Source organism: Pseudophryne corroboree, chromosome 6 (assembly GCF_028390025.1).
Source record: "Pseudophryne corroboree isolate aPseCor3 chromosome 6, aPseCor3.hap2, whole genome shotgun sequence".
NCBI lineage: Eukaryota > Metazoa > Chordata > Amphibia > Anura > Myobatrachidae > Pseudophryne > Pseudophryne corroboree.
Window position 1 is genome coordinate 572,004,037 of NC_086449.1, and position 18,657 is coordinate 572,022,693.

Consider the following 18,657-nt stretch of genomic DNA (forward strand, 5'->3'; position numbering starts at 1 on the left):
CTGCCTGAACCCTAGCTACCAAACGCCCACTGCTTGTGCAATTGGATCCCATTGCGGACTTTTTGCCAATAAATGCAATCCCCAATGCACACCACAAAGACGGTGAAAGACACATAGCGCTTTCACTCGCTCCTTCTCCGCTGACGTACCACGACTCACTCCAATAGTGACCACCGCGTACCTAGTGAGGCTTTAACTGGCTTCTATTCACTGGAAGTTTTTAGGAGTGACTTACCTCTTCCAACGAATATCCGCCGCTGAAGATTTTCCTGAGAGAGACCAGCGAAAACTTTCCTTTTTGACTTACACAAATCACGCTTGCGTATGCTCTACACAGCGATAATGATACCGCGATTTTACGCAAAAGCTCGTAAAAGGGGTATCAAGTTGCGCTATGTATCGCACCCACAAACATGCGGTCCAATCGCACAGCGTATAGGTATTTGTTACCTCTCCGCCCTACGACCACTGAAATCGAATCACAAGCTGCGAAACCTCAGCCGGAGCGTGATACAAAACCTTTAAACTTCAATTCACAATTTCTATACTTCTGCACAATCCTATATCACGCTCCTCTACAAATCTCCTCACAATTTGCGTATTACCTATACCTTTATTAACGTGAGTCAGCCGCCTCACACCACCAAGTCTCCACTCACTTGGTGTACCCATGGGACCCGAATTTCCGGGGTTCAAATCCTCTCACCGCGCTTTCACTCACTCAAATATACCTTGTTTTTTTCTGTACAGAAAATTTTTACTCCCTTTAGGTCAGCAGCTTTTTTCCAGAGGTGATTACAGTTTTTAAACTAAATTTAGAGTAACCTGCTTTTGAAACCGGATAGTTATGTGCTATTGTATTAAATGTCTACTATCCCACCTTAATTGAACAAATATCGTGTCCTTTGTACTTAGCATCCGTATTCCTACGCAACCTTGCGTAAACACGCGACCAGCGTGCCTTTTACACTACGAGCGCTCTCCTGTACTTTGTCCTGACCACGTGTACAAACATGCGTCCGCAATAAAACAAATCACACAATCTATAAATGTAAGCAATACAAACTATAATTACTCACTTAATACACCCCACACTTGTTCCGTATAACCCTTTACGACTGGGCCAGAACTGCGTTTTGTGTTTTCTTATAATTACTCCCTTAAATACATTCATTTCAAATTTATCTATATAGCAAACAAATGTATCCGATTTCACACAGGTTTAAGAATGATTACTACCATATGGCAACAATGTATGGGAGTGTCTGCAAACTATTGGTACGCTTTGTGTACGCTCTTAGCTCCAAAATTACAGACTTTTAAATACCTTTTTTCCTGTTTACCTCCGGGCTCTATCAGCACCTCTATAGACCAGACAGAGCAGACGCAATCTAATCAGCACACAAAATAAGATTTTACTTACCGGTAAATCTATTTCTCGTAGTCCGTAGAGGATGCTGGGACTCCGTAAGGACCATGGGGATTAGACGGGCTCCGCAGGAGATAGGGCACTTTAAGAAAGCTTTGGACTCTGGGTGTGCACTGGCTCCTCCCTCTATGCCCCTCCTCCAGACCTCAGTTAGGGAAACTGTGCCCAGAGGACATGGACAGTACGAGGAAGGATTTTTGTAAATCTAAGGGCGAGATCCATACCAGCCACACCATATAACTTGTGATAAACTTACCCAGTTAACAGTATGAACAACAACATAGCCACGGTTCCACCGAAAAACTCTAACATAACCCTTATGTAAGCAATAACTATATACAAGTCTTGCAGAAGTAGTCCGCACTTGGGATGGGTGCCCAGCATCCTCTACAGACTACGAGAAAAAGATTTACCGGTAGGTCTAAAATCTTATTTTCTCTAACGTCCTAGAGGATGCTGGGACTCCGTAAGGACCATGGGGATAATACCAAAGCTCCCAAACGGGCAGGAGAGTGCGGATGACTCTGCAGCACCGATTGAGCAAACATGAGGTCCTCCTCAGCCAGGGTATCAAACTTATAAAACTTTGCAAAGGTGTTTGACCCCGACCAAGTAGCAGCTCGACACAGCTGTAGTGCCGAGACCCCTCGGGCAGCCGCCCAAGAAGAGCCCACTTTCCTAGTGGAGTTGGCCTTAACCGATTTCGGTAACGGCAATCCTGCCGTAGAATGCGCCTGCTGAATCGTGTTACAGATCCAGCGAGCAATAGTCTGCTTTGAAGCAGGAGCGCCAACCTTGTTGGCCGCATACAGAACGAACAAAGCTTCAGTCTTCCTGATTCTAGCCGTTCTGGTCACATAAATCTTCAAAGCCCTGACTACATCCAGGGACTCAGAATCCTCCAAGTCACGAGTAGCCACAGGCACGACAATAGGTTGGTTCATATGAAAGGATGAGACCACCTTAGGTAGGAATTGAGGACGGGTCCGCAATTCCGCTCTATCCATATGGAAAACCAGATAGGGGCTTTTATGTGATAAAGCCGCCAATTCCGAAACTCGCCTAGCCGAAGCCAAGGCTAACAACATGACCACCTTCCAAGTAAGATATTTTAACTCCACCGTTTTGAGTGGTTCAAACCAATGTGACTTAAGGAAACTTAACACCACGTTAAGGTCCCAAGGCGCCACCGGAGGTACAAAAGGAGGCTGAATATGCAGTACTCCCTTTACAACAGTCTGTACTTCAGGTAGAGAGGCCAATTCCTTTTGCAAGAAAATGGATAAGGCCGAAATCTGAACTTTAATGGAGCCTAATTTTAGGCCCAAATTCACTCCAGTTTGCAGGAAGTGAAGGAGACGACCCAGATGGAATTCCCCCGTAGGAGCATTCCTGGCCTCACACCAAGAAACATATTTTCTCCATATTCGGTGATAAGGTTTTGATGTCACGTCCTTCCTAGCCTTTATTAGCGTAGTAATGACCTCATCCGGAATACCTTTTTCGGCTAGGATCCGGCGTTCAAACACCATGCCGTCAAACGGAGCCGCGGTAAGTTTTGGAACAGACAGGGCCCCTGCTGCAGCAGGTCCTGTCTTAGACGAAGAGGCCACGGATCTTCTGTGAGCAATTCCTGTAGATCCAGATACCAAGTCCTTCGTGGTCAATCTGGAACAATGAGGATTGTTCTCACTCTTCTTTGTCTTATTATTCTCAACACCTTGGGTATAAGAGGAAGAGGAGGAAACACAGACTGACCGAAACACCCACGGTGTCACCATGGCGTCCACAGGTATCGCCTGAGGATCTCTTGACCTGGCGCAATACCTTTTTAACTTTGTGTTGAGACAGGACGCCATCATGTCTATCTGGGGCAGTTCCCACCGACCTGCGATCTGCGCGAAGACTTCCTGATGAAGTTCCCACTCTCCCGGATGCAGGTCGTGTCTGCTGAGGAAGTCTGCTTCCCAGTTGTCCACTCCCGGAATGAACACTGCTGACAGTGCGCTTACATGATTTTCCGCCCAGCGAAGAAACCTGATGGCTTCCGCCATTGCCACCCTGCTCCTTGTGCCGCCTTGGCGGTTTACATGAGCTACTGCGGTGACATTGTCCGACTGAATCAGAACTGGTTTGTCGCGAAGTAATGCCTCCGCTTGACGTAGGGCGTTGTATATGGCCCTCAACTCCAGGATGTTGATGTGGAGACAAGTCTCTAGACTCGACCAAAGACCTTGGAAATTTCTTCCCTGTGTGACTGCTCCCCAACCTCGGAGACTTGCGTCTGTGGTCCCCAGGATCCAGTCCTGAATGCCGAACCTGCGACCCTCTAGGAGGTGAGCACTCTGCAGCCACCACAGGAGAGACACCCTTGAACTGGGGGACAGGGTGATCCTCTGATTCATTTGTAGATGTGACCCGGACCACTTGTCCAGTAGATCCCATTGGAAGGTCCTCGCATGGAACCTGCCGAAGGGAATGGCTTCGTACGATGCCACCATTTTCCCCAGGACTCGAGTGCCGTGATGCACTGACACCTGTTTTGGCTTCAATAGGTTCCTGACCAGAGTCATGAGTTCCTGAGCTTTTTCCATTGGAAGAAAAACCTTCTTCTGGTCTGTGTCCAGAATCAAGCCCAAGAAGGTCAGACGCGTCGTAGGAACCAACTGTGACTTCGGGATATTGAGAATCCAGCAGTGTTGCTGTAACACCTTCAAAGACAGACACGCTGTCCAGTAACTTCTCCCGAGATCTCACTTTTATGAGGAGAGGGATAATTGTGACCCCTCGCTTGCGCAGGAGCACCATCATTTCCGCCATTACCTTGGTGAAAATCCTTGGGGCCGTTGAAAGCCCAAACGGCAACGTCTGAAATTGGTAATGACAATCTTGTAGAGCAAATCTCAGGAACGCCTGATGAGGAGGAAATATTGGAACATGAAGGTATGCATCCTTTATGTCCAGGGAAACCATAAAATCCCCCCCTTCCAGGCTGGCGATAACCGCCCTGAGCGATTCCATCTTGAATTTGAACCTTTTCAAGTATAGGTTCAGGGATTTTAAATTAAAAATGGTTCTGACCGAACTGTCCGGTTTCAGAACCACAAACAGTGTTGAGTAATAACCCTTTCCTTGCTGCAGTAGAGGAACCTTGACCACTACCTGTTGAAGATACAATTTTTGTATTGCATTCAACACTAACTCCCTCTCTGAGGGAGCCGCAGGTAGAGCCGATTTGAAAAACCGGCGAGGAGGCACCTCTTCGAATTCCAGCTTGTATCCCTGAGAAACAATTTATATTGCCCAGGGATCCACCTGGGAATGAACCCAGATGTGGCTGAAAAGTCGAAGACGTGCCCCAGCATCATGCGGTGGATTTTGCAGAGGCAGGGGAGAACTTCTGTTCCTGGGAACTAGCTGTGTGCAGCTTTTTTCCTCTGCCCTTACCTCTGGCAAGAAAGGACGATCCTCATACTCTTTTGCTTTTATTCGAACGAAAGGACTGCATTTGATAATGAGGTGCTTTCTTAGGCTGTGAGGGAACGCAAGGCAAAAAATTTGATTTACCTGCCGTAGCTGTGGAGACGAGGTCAGAGAGTCCTTCTCCAAATAACTCCTCACCTTTGTAAGGCAAAGACTCCATATGCCTCTGAGTCGGCATCACCCGTCCACTGTCGGGTCCATAAGACTCGCCCAGCAGAAACAGACCTAGCGTTTATTCTGGAACGTAGCAAACAAATGTCTCTTTGAGCATCCCTCATATATAACGCAGCATCTTTTATATGCCCTAGGGTCATTAAAATGGTATCCTTATCTAGGGTCTCAATTTCCGTAGATAAGGAGTCTGTCCATGCTGCGACAGCACTACAAACCCAGGCCGACGCCATTGCCGGTCTAAGAATTGTACCTCAGCTCATACGAGGATGGAAAAGTGACCTCAGGCTCTCTCTTTATACAGGTGTACCCTCTTGTCAGGGACAGGGGGTTCCTCTGTGATATGCAAAACATCTTTTATTGCAATAATCATATATCGAATGCCCTTAGCCACTTTTGGCTGTAATTTTTCCTCCTCATAGTCGACACTGGAGTCTGAATCAGTGTCGGTATCTGTGTCCATTATTTGGGACAATGTGCGCTTCAGAGACCCGGAAGGTCCCGGTGACACAGGGACAGGCATGGTCTGACTACCTAGCCTCAGCGTTGTCTAATCTCTTGTGTAATAAATTTACACTAGCACTCAAGACATTCCACATCTCCATCCAGTCCGGTGTCGGCGCTGCCGACGGAGATCTGACATTCATACACTCCCCCTCCTACTTAGGTGAGCCTTCCACTTCATACATGTCGACACGCGTACCGACACCCCACACACACACACACACACACACACACAGGGAAGCTCTTATCTGAAGACAGTTCCCCACCAGGCCCTTTGGAGAGACCGAGAGAGAGTATGCCAGCACACACCCCAGCGCTATATAACCCAGGCAAAACACAGAATGTTTCTCCAGTAGCGCTGAAATAACACGTTTTTCGCCAATTATGTGCCCCACCCCCTCTTGAAAAATCCACTGTCACCTCAGTAAGCAGGGGAGTCCGGGGAGCTTCCTCTCAGCGCTGTGCTGTGCTGTGGAGAAAAATGGCGCTGGTGAGTGCTGAGGGAGAAGCCCCGCCCCCTCGCCGGCGGGCTTCTGTCCCGCTCAAATTATTCAAAAACATGGCGGGGGGCTCTTTATATACATGTACAGTGCCCAGCTGTACATGTATATATGTGTTTATGCCATAATAGAGGTTTATATTGCTGCCCAGGGTGCCCCCCCTGCGCCCTGCACCCTTACAGTGACCGGAGTGTGTGAGGTGTATAGGAGCAATGGCACACAGCTGCAGTGCTGTGCGTTACCTCAGTGAAGATCACGAAGTCTTCTGCCGCCTTTGAAGCCTTCTTACTTCTCATACTCACCCGGCTTCTATCTTCTGGCTCTGCGAGGAGGATGGTGGCGCGGCTCTGGGACGAACTCCAGGGTGAGACCTGTGTTCCGACTCCCTCTGGAGCGAATGGTGTCAAGTAGCCTAAGAAACAGGACCTTGAAACTCAGAGAAGTAGGGCTGTTTCTCTCTCCTCAGTCCCACGATGCAGGGAGTCTGTTGCCAGCAGTGCTCCCTGAAAATAAAAAACCTAATTAAAATACTTTAACAGGAAACTCAGGAGAGCTCCCTGCAGTGCACCGATCTCCTCTCGGCACAGTATCAAACGGAGGTCTGGAGGAGGGACATAGAGGGAGGAGCCAGTGCACACCCAGAGTCAAAGTCTTTCTTAAAGTGCCCATGTCTCCTGCGGAGCCCGTCTATCCCCCATGGTCCTTACGGAGTCCCAGCATCCTCTAGGACATTAGAGAAAAAAAAAAAAAAAAGGTATACAGTTATCGCATATTGAATTCCAACGTATGTAAACATAAATGGAAGTTGCTGAAGTGGATGTAAAATCAACTAATTGCCATGTATTTTATATGGCCATCACCAGATGAAATATGTTATACATCATGAGTCACGTCAAAACGGATTTTAAGTATAATTTGGTTAACATACATGTTTTTGTTTGTGTGTCAATAATAAGTTTAGGGTCTTATGAATCAAAAATAAATTAGGACAGCAGGTTTATAAAAAAAAAATACATAAAGTCCCAGTTCCTATGTCCTAGGTCCATTCTGTAGTAACATACAAAAAGATAAAATGTAGACAAGGATATCCAAATCACCTTTGGTACATTACCACGGGTAATGATATTGCCCGGGGCTATCCTATTAGCCCCGATAAGCCGACACAGGCTGCAGCTTATCTGGGTGTTTGTGCGACTGCACCGGGTGCCGGCTCATGCAGTCAGGGAAGCACCGCACCTCCGGCTCCCCAGGTCACATGACAACTCCAGTCATGTGACCGCCAGTGGCGTAGGGGGGGGGAGGGGGAGAGGAAGGATGTGTGTCACAGTGCTGCTCCAGCTTCCACGCCTGATTACCGGCTCCTGGGCAGCGGCGCCCTCGCGGCAGTCCCAGCCTGCTGAAGCCTATTGGGGATTTTGTTTTACCTGCCTCGGTCAGGCGAAACTAAATCCCTGGAAACAGCCCCGGTTCAAGCAAAAACAATTGCTTGAAAATTAGGATCGCTTGTGTGAACAAGCCAAGTCATAACCTATTTGCAGCACTTCATTGCAATTTCTGTAAAATCATGGCAGTGTGAGGACAAATTGGGGGGGGGGTTCTCCAACACCCACTTGTTAAATAATTGTGCCTGGCATTTAATTGTGTGCGCATGCACGATGTGTGCGGTGTGATCACAGCTTATGGGGGACTGGCATTGCGGCATGACCCTCTCACTCTACGCGGACCGGCCGAGCGTCGGGAGCCTGAGCTGCTCGGCCAGCCCAGTCTCTCAGTGCGGTTGGACCAGCCTATCAACAGAAGGGCCAGATGGGCAGTACAGCGCTGCTGACACTTATTTCGGGAGATTCAGTTTGCTGCGAATAATGCGCTTAGTCGTGATAAACTGTATTTTTCTTCCTTAAGTGTCAGATGCGATGCGCTTACCTGCAAAAAGCCCTGAGGCACTAGTTAGCGCTGATTTTTGCTGGCACCTCAGTAGTGTGCAATCAGAAATACACTAGTTGCGGGTTTACAGCGCGGGCAGTTATCCTGGGCACTTAAACTTGCACTGAACTGAATTGCCACTCATGGCATACATTCTCAGAAAATGAAACGGGTGTATGGAAATTACTTGTGAGTGCTTTACTAGTGCATATAAAATGCTATTACATGCAGATGCAAAGCATTGTTTCATACTTAGGGCAAGTAACAATGTGGTAATAGGAAGGGAATATATACCTGGACTGCGTGATGCATGATTCCTGAGGATTAGGCTCCGTTTCTAAAACAAGAAAAATAAAAATTGGAAGAAAAGCATTCAAACGCGTTCTGCCAAAAATGAGACTCACTGCATTCTACTAAAGAAATCAATTCTGATCATTATTATGCGACATAGCAGAAACTCAGGCAGCATATAGTGTGTCACTCACAAATGAAAACATGACCAATTTTATGTTAAGAGATGTCAGGTCTCTGTATCATGTCCAGGTTTTACTATTAGAAGATATGGCAATAGAAAACAAAATAAATTCTATGGTTTGCTGTTGCAATTCTTAAATCAATGCGATTTCACAAATCTCAAAGCCATGTAATTAAAAGTCATAAAATGTTGGACAGTAAAACAATGTGTTTTGTTGACGGATTTCTTATTGCACGAGACCAGCATAAAAACTCACCTGCAGCTCAGGGACTTCTCACTGCTGGTTTAGAAGCGAATACTGGGTACCATAACCTTCAGAAGAAATAAAATACAAAGTAAGAAACAGACACTGCGATCATCTGTCACATAGGTGTTTTATGACGTATCACTTATATTTTGCAAGAAATTAAAGGTCATATTCTCAGCACTAATTCCGTTGTTGCAATTATTGTTTTGTTAATATATGACAATAGCATTGTGATGATTTTTCTGTAAGCGCATGGCACAAAAGTAGCAGTGACCACAGCATTTGATCACAAAAAAAAAAAAAAAAAAATAGTAATAATAATAATAATAATAATAATCTGAGAGAGACCACACATTACTTACAGCTCCAATATGCATCATTGGGGTATCAGTGAGTGCGGTAAAGTACTGACTGCAGTTTATATTGCCATTTTCTAAAAGCAGGCAACTACAGCTATCCAAACACATCAGCTACAGTGGTGCTTGAAAGTTTATGAACCCTTCAGAATTTTCTATATTTATGCTGAAATTTGTCCTACAACTGCCCTACACACATACCGATCCGCCGCTGAGCTGCCCGACGGCGGATACAACGGCGGCGGGGGGGCAGTGAAGTTTCTTTACTCCCCCCCACTTCCTCGGGTATTTGGGCCAGACATGTGGGGCGGACTAGCCTTGTGCTACGATCAGGTCTGAATTAGGTCCAAAGTCTGATGTTCACAACACATGTTTATGGAAATTTATCATGCCACAAAGAAGGAGATTACCGAGGACCTCAGAAGGGGAGTTGTTGATGCTCATCAGGCTGGAAAAGGTTACAAAACCATCCCTAAAGAATTTGGTTCTATAGAGTTCTGAAGAGGATGGTTTCACCAGACAGATTAAGGGAAATTTAAAAAAAAAAAAAAAAAAAAAAAAAAATATATTATATTATATTATATTATATTATATTATATTATATTATATTATATTATATTATATTATATTATATTATATTATATTATATTATATTATATTATATTATATTATATTATATTATATTATATTATATTATATTATATTATATTATATTATATTATATTATATTATATTATATTATATTATATTATATTATATTATATTATATTATATTATATTATATTATATTATATTATATTATATTATATTATATTATATTATATTATATTATATTATATTATATTATATTATATTATATTATATTATATTATATTATATTATATTATATTATATTATATTATATTATATTATATTATATTATATTATATTATATTATATTATATTATATTATATTATATTATATTATATTATATTATATTATATTATATTATATTATATTATATTATATTATATTATATTATATTATATTATATTATATTATATTATATTATATTATATTATATTATATTATATTATATTATATTATATTATATTATATTATATTATATTATATTATATTATATTATATTATATTATATTATATTATATTATATTATATTATATTATATTATATTATATTATATTATATTATATTATATTATATTATATTATATTATATTATATTATATTATATTATATTATATTATATTATATTATATTATATTATATTATATTATATTATATTATATTATATTATATTATATTATATTATATATATTATATTATATTATATTATATTATATTATATTATATTATATTATATTATATTATATTATATTATATTATATTATATTATATTATATTATATTATATTATATTATATTATATTATATTATATTATATTATATTATATTATATTATATTATATTATATTATATTATATTATATTATATTATATTATATTATATTATATTATATTATATTATATTATATTATATTATATTATATTATATTATATTATATTATATTATATTATATTATATTATATTATATTATATTATATTATATTATATTATATTATATTATATTATATTATATTATATTTATATTATATTATATTATATTATATTATATTATATTATATTATATTATATTATATTATATTATATTATATTATATTATATTATATTATATTATATTATATTATATTATATTATATTATATTATATATATTATATATATTATATTATATTATATTATATTATATTATATTATATTATATTATATTATATTATATTATATTATATTATATTATATTATATTATATTATATTATATTATATTATATTATATTATATTATATTATATTATATTATATTATATTATATTATATTATATTATATTATATTATATTATATTATATTATATTATATTAATTATATTATATTATATTATATTATATTATATTATATTATATTATATTATATTATATTATATTATATTATATTATATTATATTATATTATATTATATTATATTATATTATATTATATTATATTATATTATATTATATTATATTATATTATATTATATTATATTATATTATATTATATTATATTATATTATATTATATTATATTATATTATATTATATTATATTATATTATATTATATTATATTATATTATATTATATTATATTATATTATATTATATTATATTATATTATATTATATTATATTATATTATATTATATTATATTATATTATATTATATTATATTATATTATATTATATTATATTATATTATATTATATTATATTATATTATATTATATTATATTATATTATATTATATTATATTATATTATATTATATTATATTATATTATATTATATTATATTATATTATATTATATTATATTATATTATATTATATTATATTATATTATATTATATTATATTATATATATTATATTATATTATATTATATTATATTATATTATATTATATTATATTATATTATATTATTATATTATATTATATTATATTATATTATATTATATTATATTATATTATATTATATTATATTATATTATATTATATTATATTATATTATATTATATTATATTATATTATATTATATTATATTATATTATATTATATATTATATTATATTATATTATATTATATTATATTATATTATATTATATTATATTATATTATATTATATTATATTATATTATATTATATTATATTATATTATATTATATTATATTATATATTATATTATATTATATTATATTATATTATATTATATTATATTATATTATATTATATTATATTATATTATATTATATTATATTATATTATATTATATTATATTATATTATATTATATTATATTATATTATATTATATTATATTATATTATATTATATTATATTATATTATATTATATTATATTATATTATATTATATTATATTATATTATATTATATTATATTATATTATATTATATTATATTATATTATATTATATTATATTATATTATATTATATTATATTATATTATATTATATTATATTATATTATATTATATTATATTATATTATATTATATTATATTATATTATATTATATTATATTATATTATATTATATTATATTATATTATATTATATTATATTATATTATATTATATTATTATATTATATTATATTATATTATATTATATTATATTATATTATATTATATTATATTATATTATATTATATTATATTATATTATATTATATTATATTATATTATATTTATATTATATTATATATATATAATATATATATATATATATATATATATATATATATATATATATATATATATATATATATATATATATATATATATATATATATATATATATATATATATATATATATATATATATATATATATATATATATATACTATATATTTTTCTATATAAGTGATGTAACAGGTCCCTGACTGGAATTGTGGCACATTGTATATGCATAGATGTTATTTTACTGTATTCTATTTCAGGTGTAATAGTTTTGTGCACGTTTGTTGTCCCGATCTTGCCGCTTTAGGTGAGTGGAGGTGACGTGGCTGGGTTGCCAGGAGACAGGGTTGCCAGGAGACAGGGAAGCCACCAGAGGTACATCATGTCAGGCAGGCGGAACGCTCTGACGAGTAGGCCAATCGGTGAACCGCCGTTTGCCTGGAGGGTGTGGGACGCGGTCACATGGCGTGAGGAGGCGGGACAGACGCTACCATGGCAACAGACGGGAGACGCTCGTGGAGAGCGTGACGATGCTGGATGATGTCACAGGTGGGCGTCCTGGTAGCTTTACACACGCGCCCCCTAACACCACCTGGCAGAGCTCGGGTAAACGATTAGGACAGGTGAGCACACTTTGTTCATTTAGTGGGTATAAATAGAAGGAGCTTGGCATAATGGTTTGAACTACTCCCCTGAAGACGGCGGTAGCCGAAACGGCTGTAGGGAGACCCTGCTGGGTTAGATCCATATCCCCAGCATGACTCCGGACATGCGAGACTTGTATTATTGATGGAACTTTGATTCCAAGCTGCTGTTTTTGTACTAAAAAGATTGTCATATTACTTGAAATGGCATAAAAACGTTTGGATATTGAAAGAGTGCTGGTTTCTTCTGCAATATAGCCCCAGCTGGAGCCTCATGGTGTGTGGGTGTGGGTGTGTGATAATATATATATATATATATATATATATATATATATAGTTGTGCCAATGGTGCCCGGCACTCCCGGTCCTGCTAAATTAAGATGCCTGGGTGCCTTCCGTGCTGGTCAAAGCATGCGTATAGGAAGAAAACGGCGTCACTCCAGGTCTTTCAGGTGGTAAAACGTGTATTTCAAATATACATCACAAGTCCAACGTTTCGGGGCCCGTAGCCCCTTTGTCAAGGTGTGTGTGTGTGTGTGTGTGTGTGTGTGTGTGTGTGTGTGTGTGTGTGTGTGTGTGTGTGTGTGTGTGTGTGTATGTATGTATATATATATATATATATATATATATATATATATATATATATACACACATACATACACACACACACACACACACACACACACATACATACACACACACACACACACACACACATACACTTATACTGCCGGCAGCCACTAGATGGCATCCAAATGGAGCTATTTAATTGTAGCTCCAGGGGGGGAATGATTGGCGGCCACCATCCCCATTCAAGCTCACATCACCTGGGGGTGATGAGCTGAAATGCGCTATAAGTGACCCATTTGGTTGCCCAAACGGTACTTTTTGCAGTTGCACACAGCACTTTGGTTGGGTTTAGCCGCTTTACGTGGCTAAACCAGACCTCTATGGGTGCGATAGCAGAGCTAAAAGATCAATTGAATATCGCCCCGCAATCTACTGTCACTTTGGATGGGAGTTAGAGTGCGATATAACAATTTAATTCCACCCATTGTATACAAATAGAGGAAATTTCAAACGATTATTACCCACCCCAGAAGTGGTCAACCAACAAAGATCACACCAAGAGCAAGGCATTAAATAGTTTGCAAGGTCACAAATGAACCCAAGGTAACCTCTAAAGCAACTGAAGGCCTTTCTCACATTAGCTAATGTTAATGTTCATGATTCCACCATCAGGACACTGAACAACTGTGTGCATGGCAGGATTGAGATAGCCACTGCTCTCCAAAGAGAACATTGCTGTCCGTCTGCAGTTTGCTAAAGATCACCTGGATAAGCCCGAAGGCTATTAGAACAATGTTTTGTGGACAGCAGAGTCCCAAATAGAACTTTAAATTAACAGCATTTTGTTTGGAGAAAGGAGAACACTGCATTCCAGCATAAAAACCCTCATACCATCTGCAAAACGTGGTGGTATCATGGTTTGGACCTGTTTTGCTGCATCTGGCCCAGGATGATTTGCATCCCAAGAGAAAGTGGGTCATGCAGCAAGACAACGACCTAAAGCACACAAGCCATTCGACCAAAGACTGGTTAAAGAAGAATTCATTTAAAGTTTTGGAATGGCCAAGTCAAAGTCCTGACCTTAATACAATCGAATTGTTGTGGAAGGACCTGAAGCGAGCAGTTCATGGGAGGAAACCCACCAACATACAGGAGTTTTGTAAAGAGGAATAGGGTAAAATTTAGAGATGAGCGGGTTCGGTTCCTCTGAATCCGAACCCGCCCGAACTTCATGTTTTTTTACACGGGTCCGAGCGACTCGGATCTTCCCGCCTTGCTCGGTTAACCCGAGCGCGCCCGAACGTCATCATGACGCTGTCGGATTCTCGCGAGGCTCGGATTCTATCGCGAGACTCTGATTCTATATAAGGAGCCGCGCGTCGCCGCCATTTTCACACGTGCATTGAGATTGATAGGGAGAGGACGTGGCTGGCGTCCTCTCCATTTAGATTAGAAGAGAGAGAGTGAGATTGAGACAGAGACACTTGATTTACTGGAGCTTAGGAGTACTAGAGAGTGCAGAGTTTACTAGTGACTGACCACTGACCAGTGACCACCAGTGCAGTTTTATTTAATATAATCCGTTCTCTGCCTGAAAAAAACGATACACAGTGACTCAGTCACATACCATATCTGTGCTCAGCCCAGTGTGCTGCATCATCTATGTATAATATCTGACTGTGCTCACACAGCTTAATTGTGGGGGAGACTGGGGAGAAGTTATAGGTTATAGCAGGAGCCAGGAGTACATACATATTATTAAAATTAAACAGTGCACACTTTTGCTGCAGGCAGGAGTGCCACTGCCAGTGTGACTGACCAGCGACCTGACCACACTGACCACCAGTATAGTATACTATATTGTGATTGCCTGAAAAAGTTAAACACTCGTCGTGTGACTTGTGTGGTGTTTTTTTTTTTATTCTATAAAAAACTCATTCTGCTGACAGACAGTGTCCAGCAGGTCCGTCATTATATAATATATACCTGTCCGGCTGCAGTAGTGATATATATATATATATATTTTATATCATTATTTATCATCCAGTCGCAGCAGACACAGTACGGTAGTTCACGGCTGTAGCTACCTCTGTGTCGGCACTCGGCAGTCCATCCATAATTGTATACCACCTACCCGTGGTTTTTTTTTTCTTTCTTCTTTATACATACTACATCTCATTATCATCCAGTCTATATTAGCAGCAGACACAGTACAGTACGGAAGTCCACGGCTGTAGCTACCTCTGTGTCGGCACTCGGCAGTCCATCCATAATTGTATACCACCTACCCGTGGTTTTTTTTTCTCTCTTCTTTATACATACATACTACATCTCATTATCATCCAGTCTATATTAGCAGCAGACACAGTACAGTACGGTAGTCCACGGCTGTAGCTACCTCTGTGTCGGCACTCGGCAGTCCATCCATAATTGTATACCACCTACCCGTGGTTTTTTTTTCTCTCTTCTTTATACATACTACATCTCATTATCAACCAGTCTATATTAGCAGCAGACACAGTACAGTACGGTAGTCCACGGCTGTAGCTACCTCTGTGTCGGCACTCGGCAGTCCGTCCATAATTGTATACCACCTACCCGTGGTTTTTTTTTCTCTCTTCTTTATACATACATACATACTACATCTCATTATCATCCAGTCTATATTAGCAGCAGACACAGTACAGTACGGTAGTCCACGGCTGTAGCTACCTCTGTGTCGGCACTCGGCAGTCCATTCATAATTGTATACTAGTATCCATCCATCTCCATTGTTTACCTGAGGTGCCTTTTAGTTGTGCCTATTAAAATATGGAGAACAAAAATGTTGAGGTTCCAAAATTAGGGAAAGATCAAGATCCACTTCCACCTCGTGCTGAAGCTGCTGCCACTAGTCATGGCCGAGACGATGAAATGCCAGCAACGTCGTCTGCCAAGGCCGATGCCCAATGTCATAGTACAGAGCATGTCAAATCCAAAACACCAAATATCAGTAAAAAAAGAACTCCAAAACCTAAAATAAAATTGTCGGAGGAGAAGCGTAAACTTGCCAATATGCCATTTACCACACGGAGTGGCAAGGAACGGCTGAGGCCCTGGCCTATGTTCATGGCTAGTGGTTCAGCTTCACATGAGGATGGAGGCACTCAGCCTCTCGCTAGAAAAATGAAAAGACTCAAGCTGGCAAAAGCACCGCAAAGAACTGTGCGTTCTTCGAAATCCCAAATCCACAAGGAGAGTCCAATTGTGTCGGTTGCGATGCCTGACCTTCCCAACACTGGACGTGAAGAGCATGCGCCTTCCACCATTTGCACGCCCCCTGCAAGTGCTGGAAGGAGCACCCGCAGTCCAGTTCCTGATAGTCAGATTGAAGATGTCAGTGTTGAAGTACACCAGGATGAGGAGGATATGGGTGTTGCTGGCGCTGGGGAGGAAATTGACCAGGAGGATTCTGATGGTGAGGTGGTTTGTTTAAGTCAGGCACCCGGGGAGACACCTGTTGTCCGTGGGAGGAATATGGCCGTTGACATGCCTGGTGAAAATACCAAAAAAAAATCAGCTCTTCGGTGTGGAACTATTTCAACAGAAATGCGGACAACAGGTGTCAAGCCGTGTGTTCCCTTTGTCAAGCTGTAATAAGTAGGGGTAAGGACGTTAACCACCTCGGAACATCCTCCCTTATACGTCACCTGCAGCGCATTCATAATAAGTCAGTGACAAGTTCAAAAACTTTGGGTGACAGCGGAAGCAGTCCACTGACCAGTAAATCCCTTCCTCTTGTAACCAAGCTCACGCAAACCACCCCACCAACTCCCTCAGTGTCAATTTCCTCCTTCCACAGGAATGCCAATAGTCCTGCAGGCCATGTCACTGGCAATTCTGACGAGTCCTCTCCTGCCTGGGATTCCTCCGATGCATCCTTGCGTGTAACGCCTACTGCTGCTGGCGCTGCTGTTGTTGCTGCTGGGAGTCGATGGTCATCCCAGAGGGGAAGTCGTAAGCCCAATTGTACTACTTCCAGTAAGCAATTGACTGTTCAACAGTCCTTTGCGAGGAAGATGAAATATCACAGCAGTCATCCTGCTGCAAAGCGGATAACTGAGGCCTTGACAACTATGTTGGTGTTAGACGTGCGTCCGGTATCCGCCGTTAGTTCACAGGGAACTAGACAATTTATTGAGGCAGTGTGCCCCCGTTACCAAATACCATCTAGGTTCCACTTCTCTAGGCAGGCGATACTGAAAATGTACACGGACCTCAGAAAAAGACTCACCAGTGTCCTAAAAAATGCAGCTGGACCCAATGTCCACTTAACCACGGACATGTGGACAAGTGGAGCAGGGCAGGGTCAGGACTATATGACTGTGACAGCCCACTGGGTAGATGTATGGACTCCCGCCGCAAGAACAGCAGCGGCGGCACCAGTAGCAGCATCTCGCAAACGCCAACTCTTTCCTAGACAGGCTACGCTTTGTATCACCGCTTTCCAGAATACGCACACAGCTGAAAACCTCTTACGGCAACTGAGGAAGATCATCGCGGAATGGCTTACCCCAATTGGACTCTCCTGTGGATTTGTGGCATCGGACAACGCCAGCAATATTGTGTGTGCATTAAATATGGGCAAATTCCAGCACGTCCCATGTTTTGCACATACCTTGAATTTGGTGGTGCAGAATTTTTTAAAATACGACAGGGGCGTGCAAGAGATGCTGTCGGTGGCCAGAAGAATTGCGGGACACTTTCGGCGTACAGGCACCACGTACAGAAGACTGGAGCACCACCAAAAACTACTGAACCTGCCCTGCCATCATCTGAAGCAAGAAGTGGTAACGAGGTGGAATTCAACCCTCTATATGCTTCAGAGGTTGGAGGAGCAGCAAAAGGCCATTCAAGCCTATACAATTGAGCACGATATAGGAGGTGGAATGCATCTGTCTCAAGCGCAGTGGAGAATGATTTCAACGTTATGCAAGGTTCTGATGCCCTTTGAACTTGCCACACGTGAAGTCAGTTCAGACA

The 18,657-nt window shown here is 39.2% G+C and overlaps 1 protein-coding gene across 2 annotated transcripts in view; it reads right to left on the reverse strand.

The window, feature by feature from the left end:
- Nucleotides 1-18,657, reverse strand: part of GAS2L3 (growth arrest specific 2 like 3) — a 111,532-nt gene that overhangs the window by 36,381 nt on the left and 56,494 nt on the right. For both annotated transcript variants that reach the window (XM_063927832.1, XM_063927831.1), the window contains 2 exons: nt 8,742-8,797; nt 8,305-8,347 (listed from right to left, as the gene is read on the reverse strand). In XM_063927832.1, coding sequence (XP_063783902.1) covers nt 8,305-8,322 — 18 coding nt within the window. In that variant the 5' untranslated portion in view covers nt 8,323-8,347; nt 8,742-8,797. The remainder of the gene's footprint in view (nt 1-8,304; nt 8,348-8,741; nt 8,798-18,657) is intronic.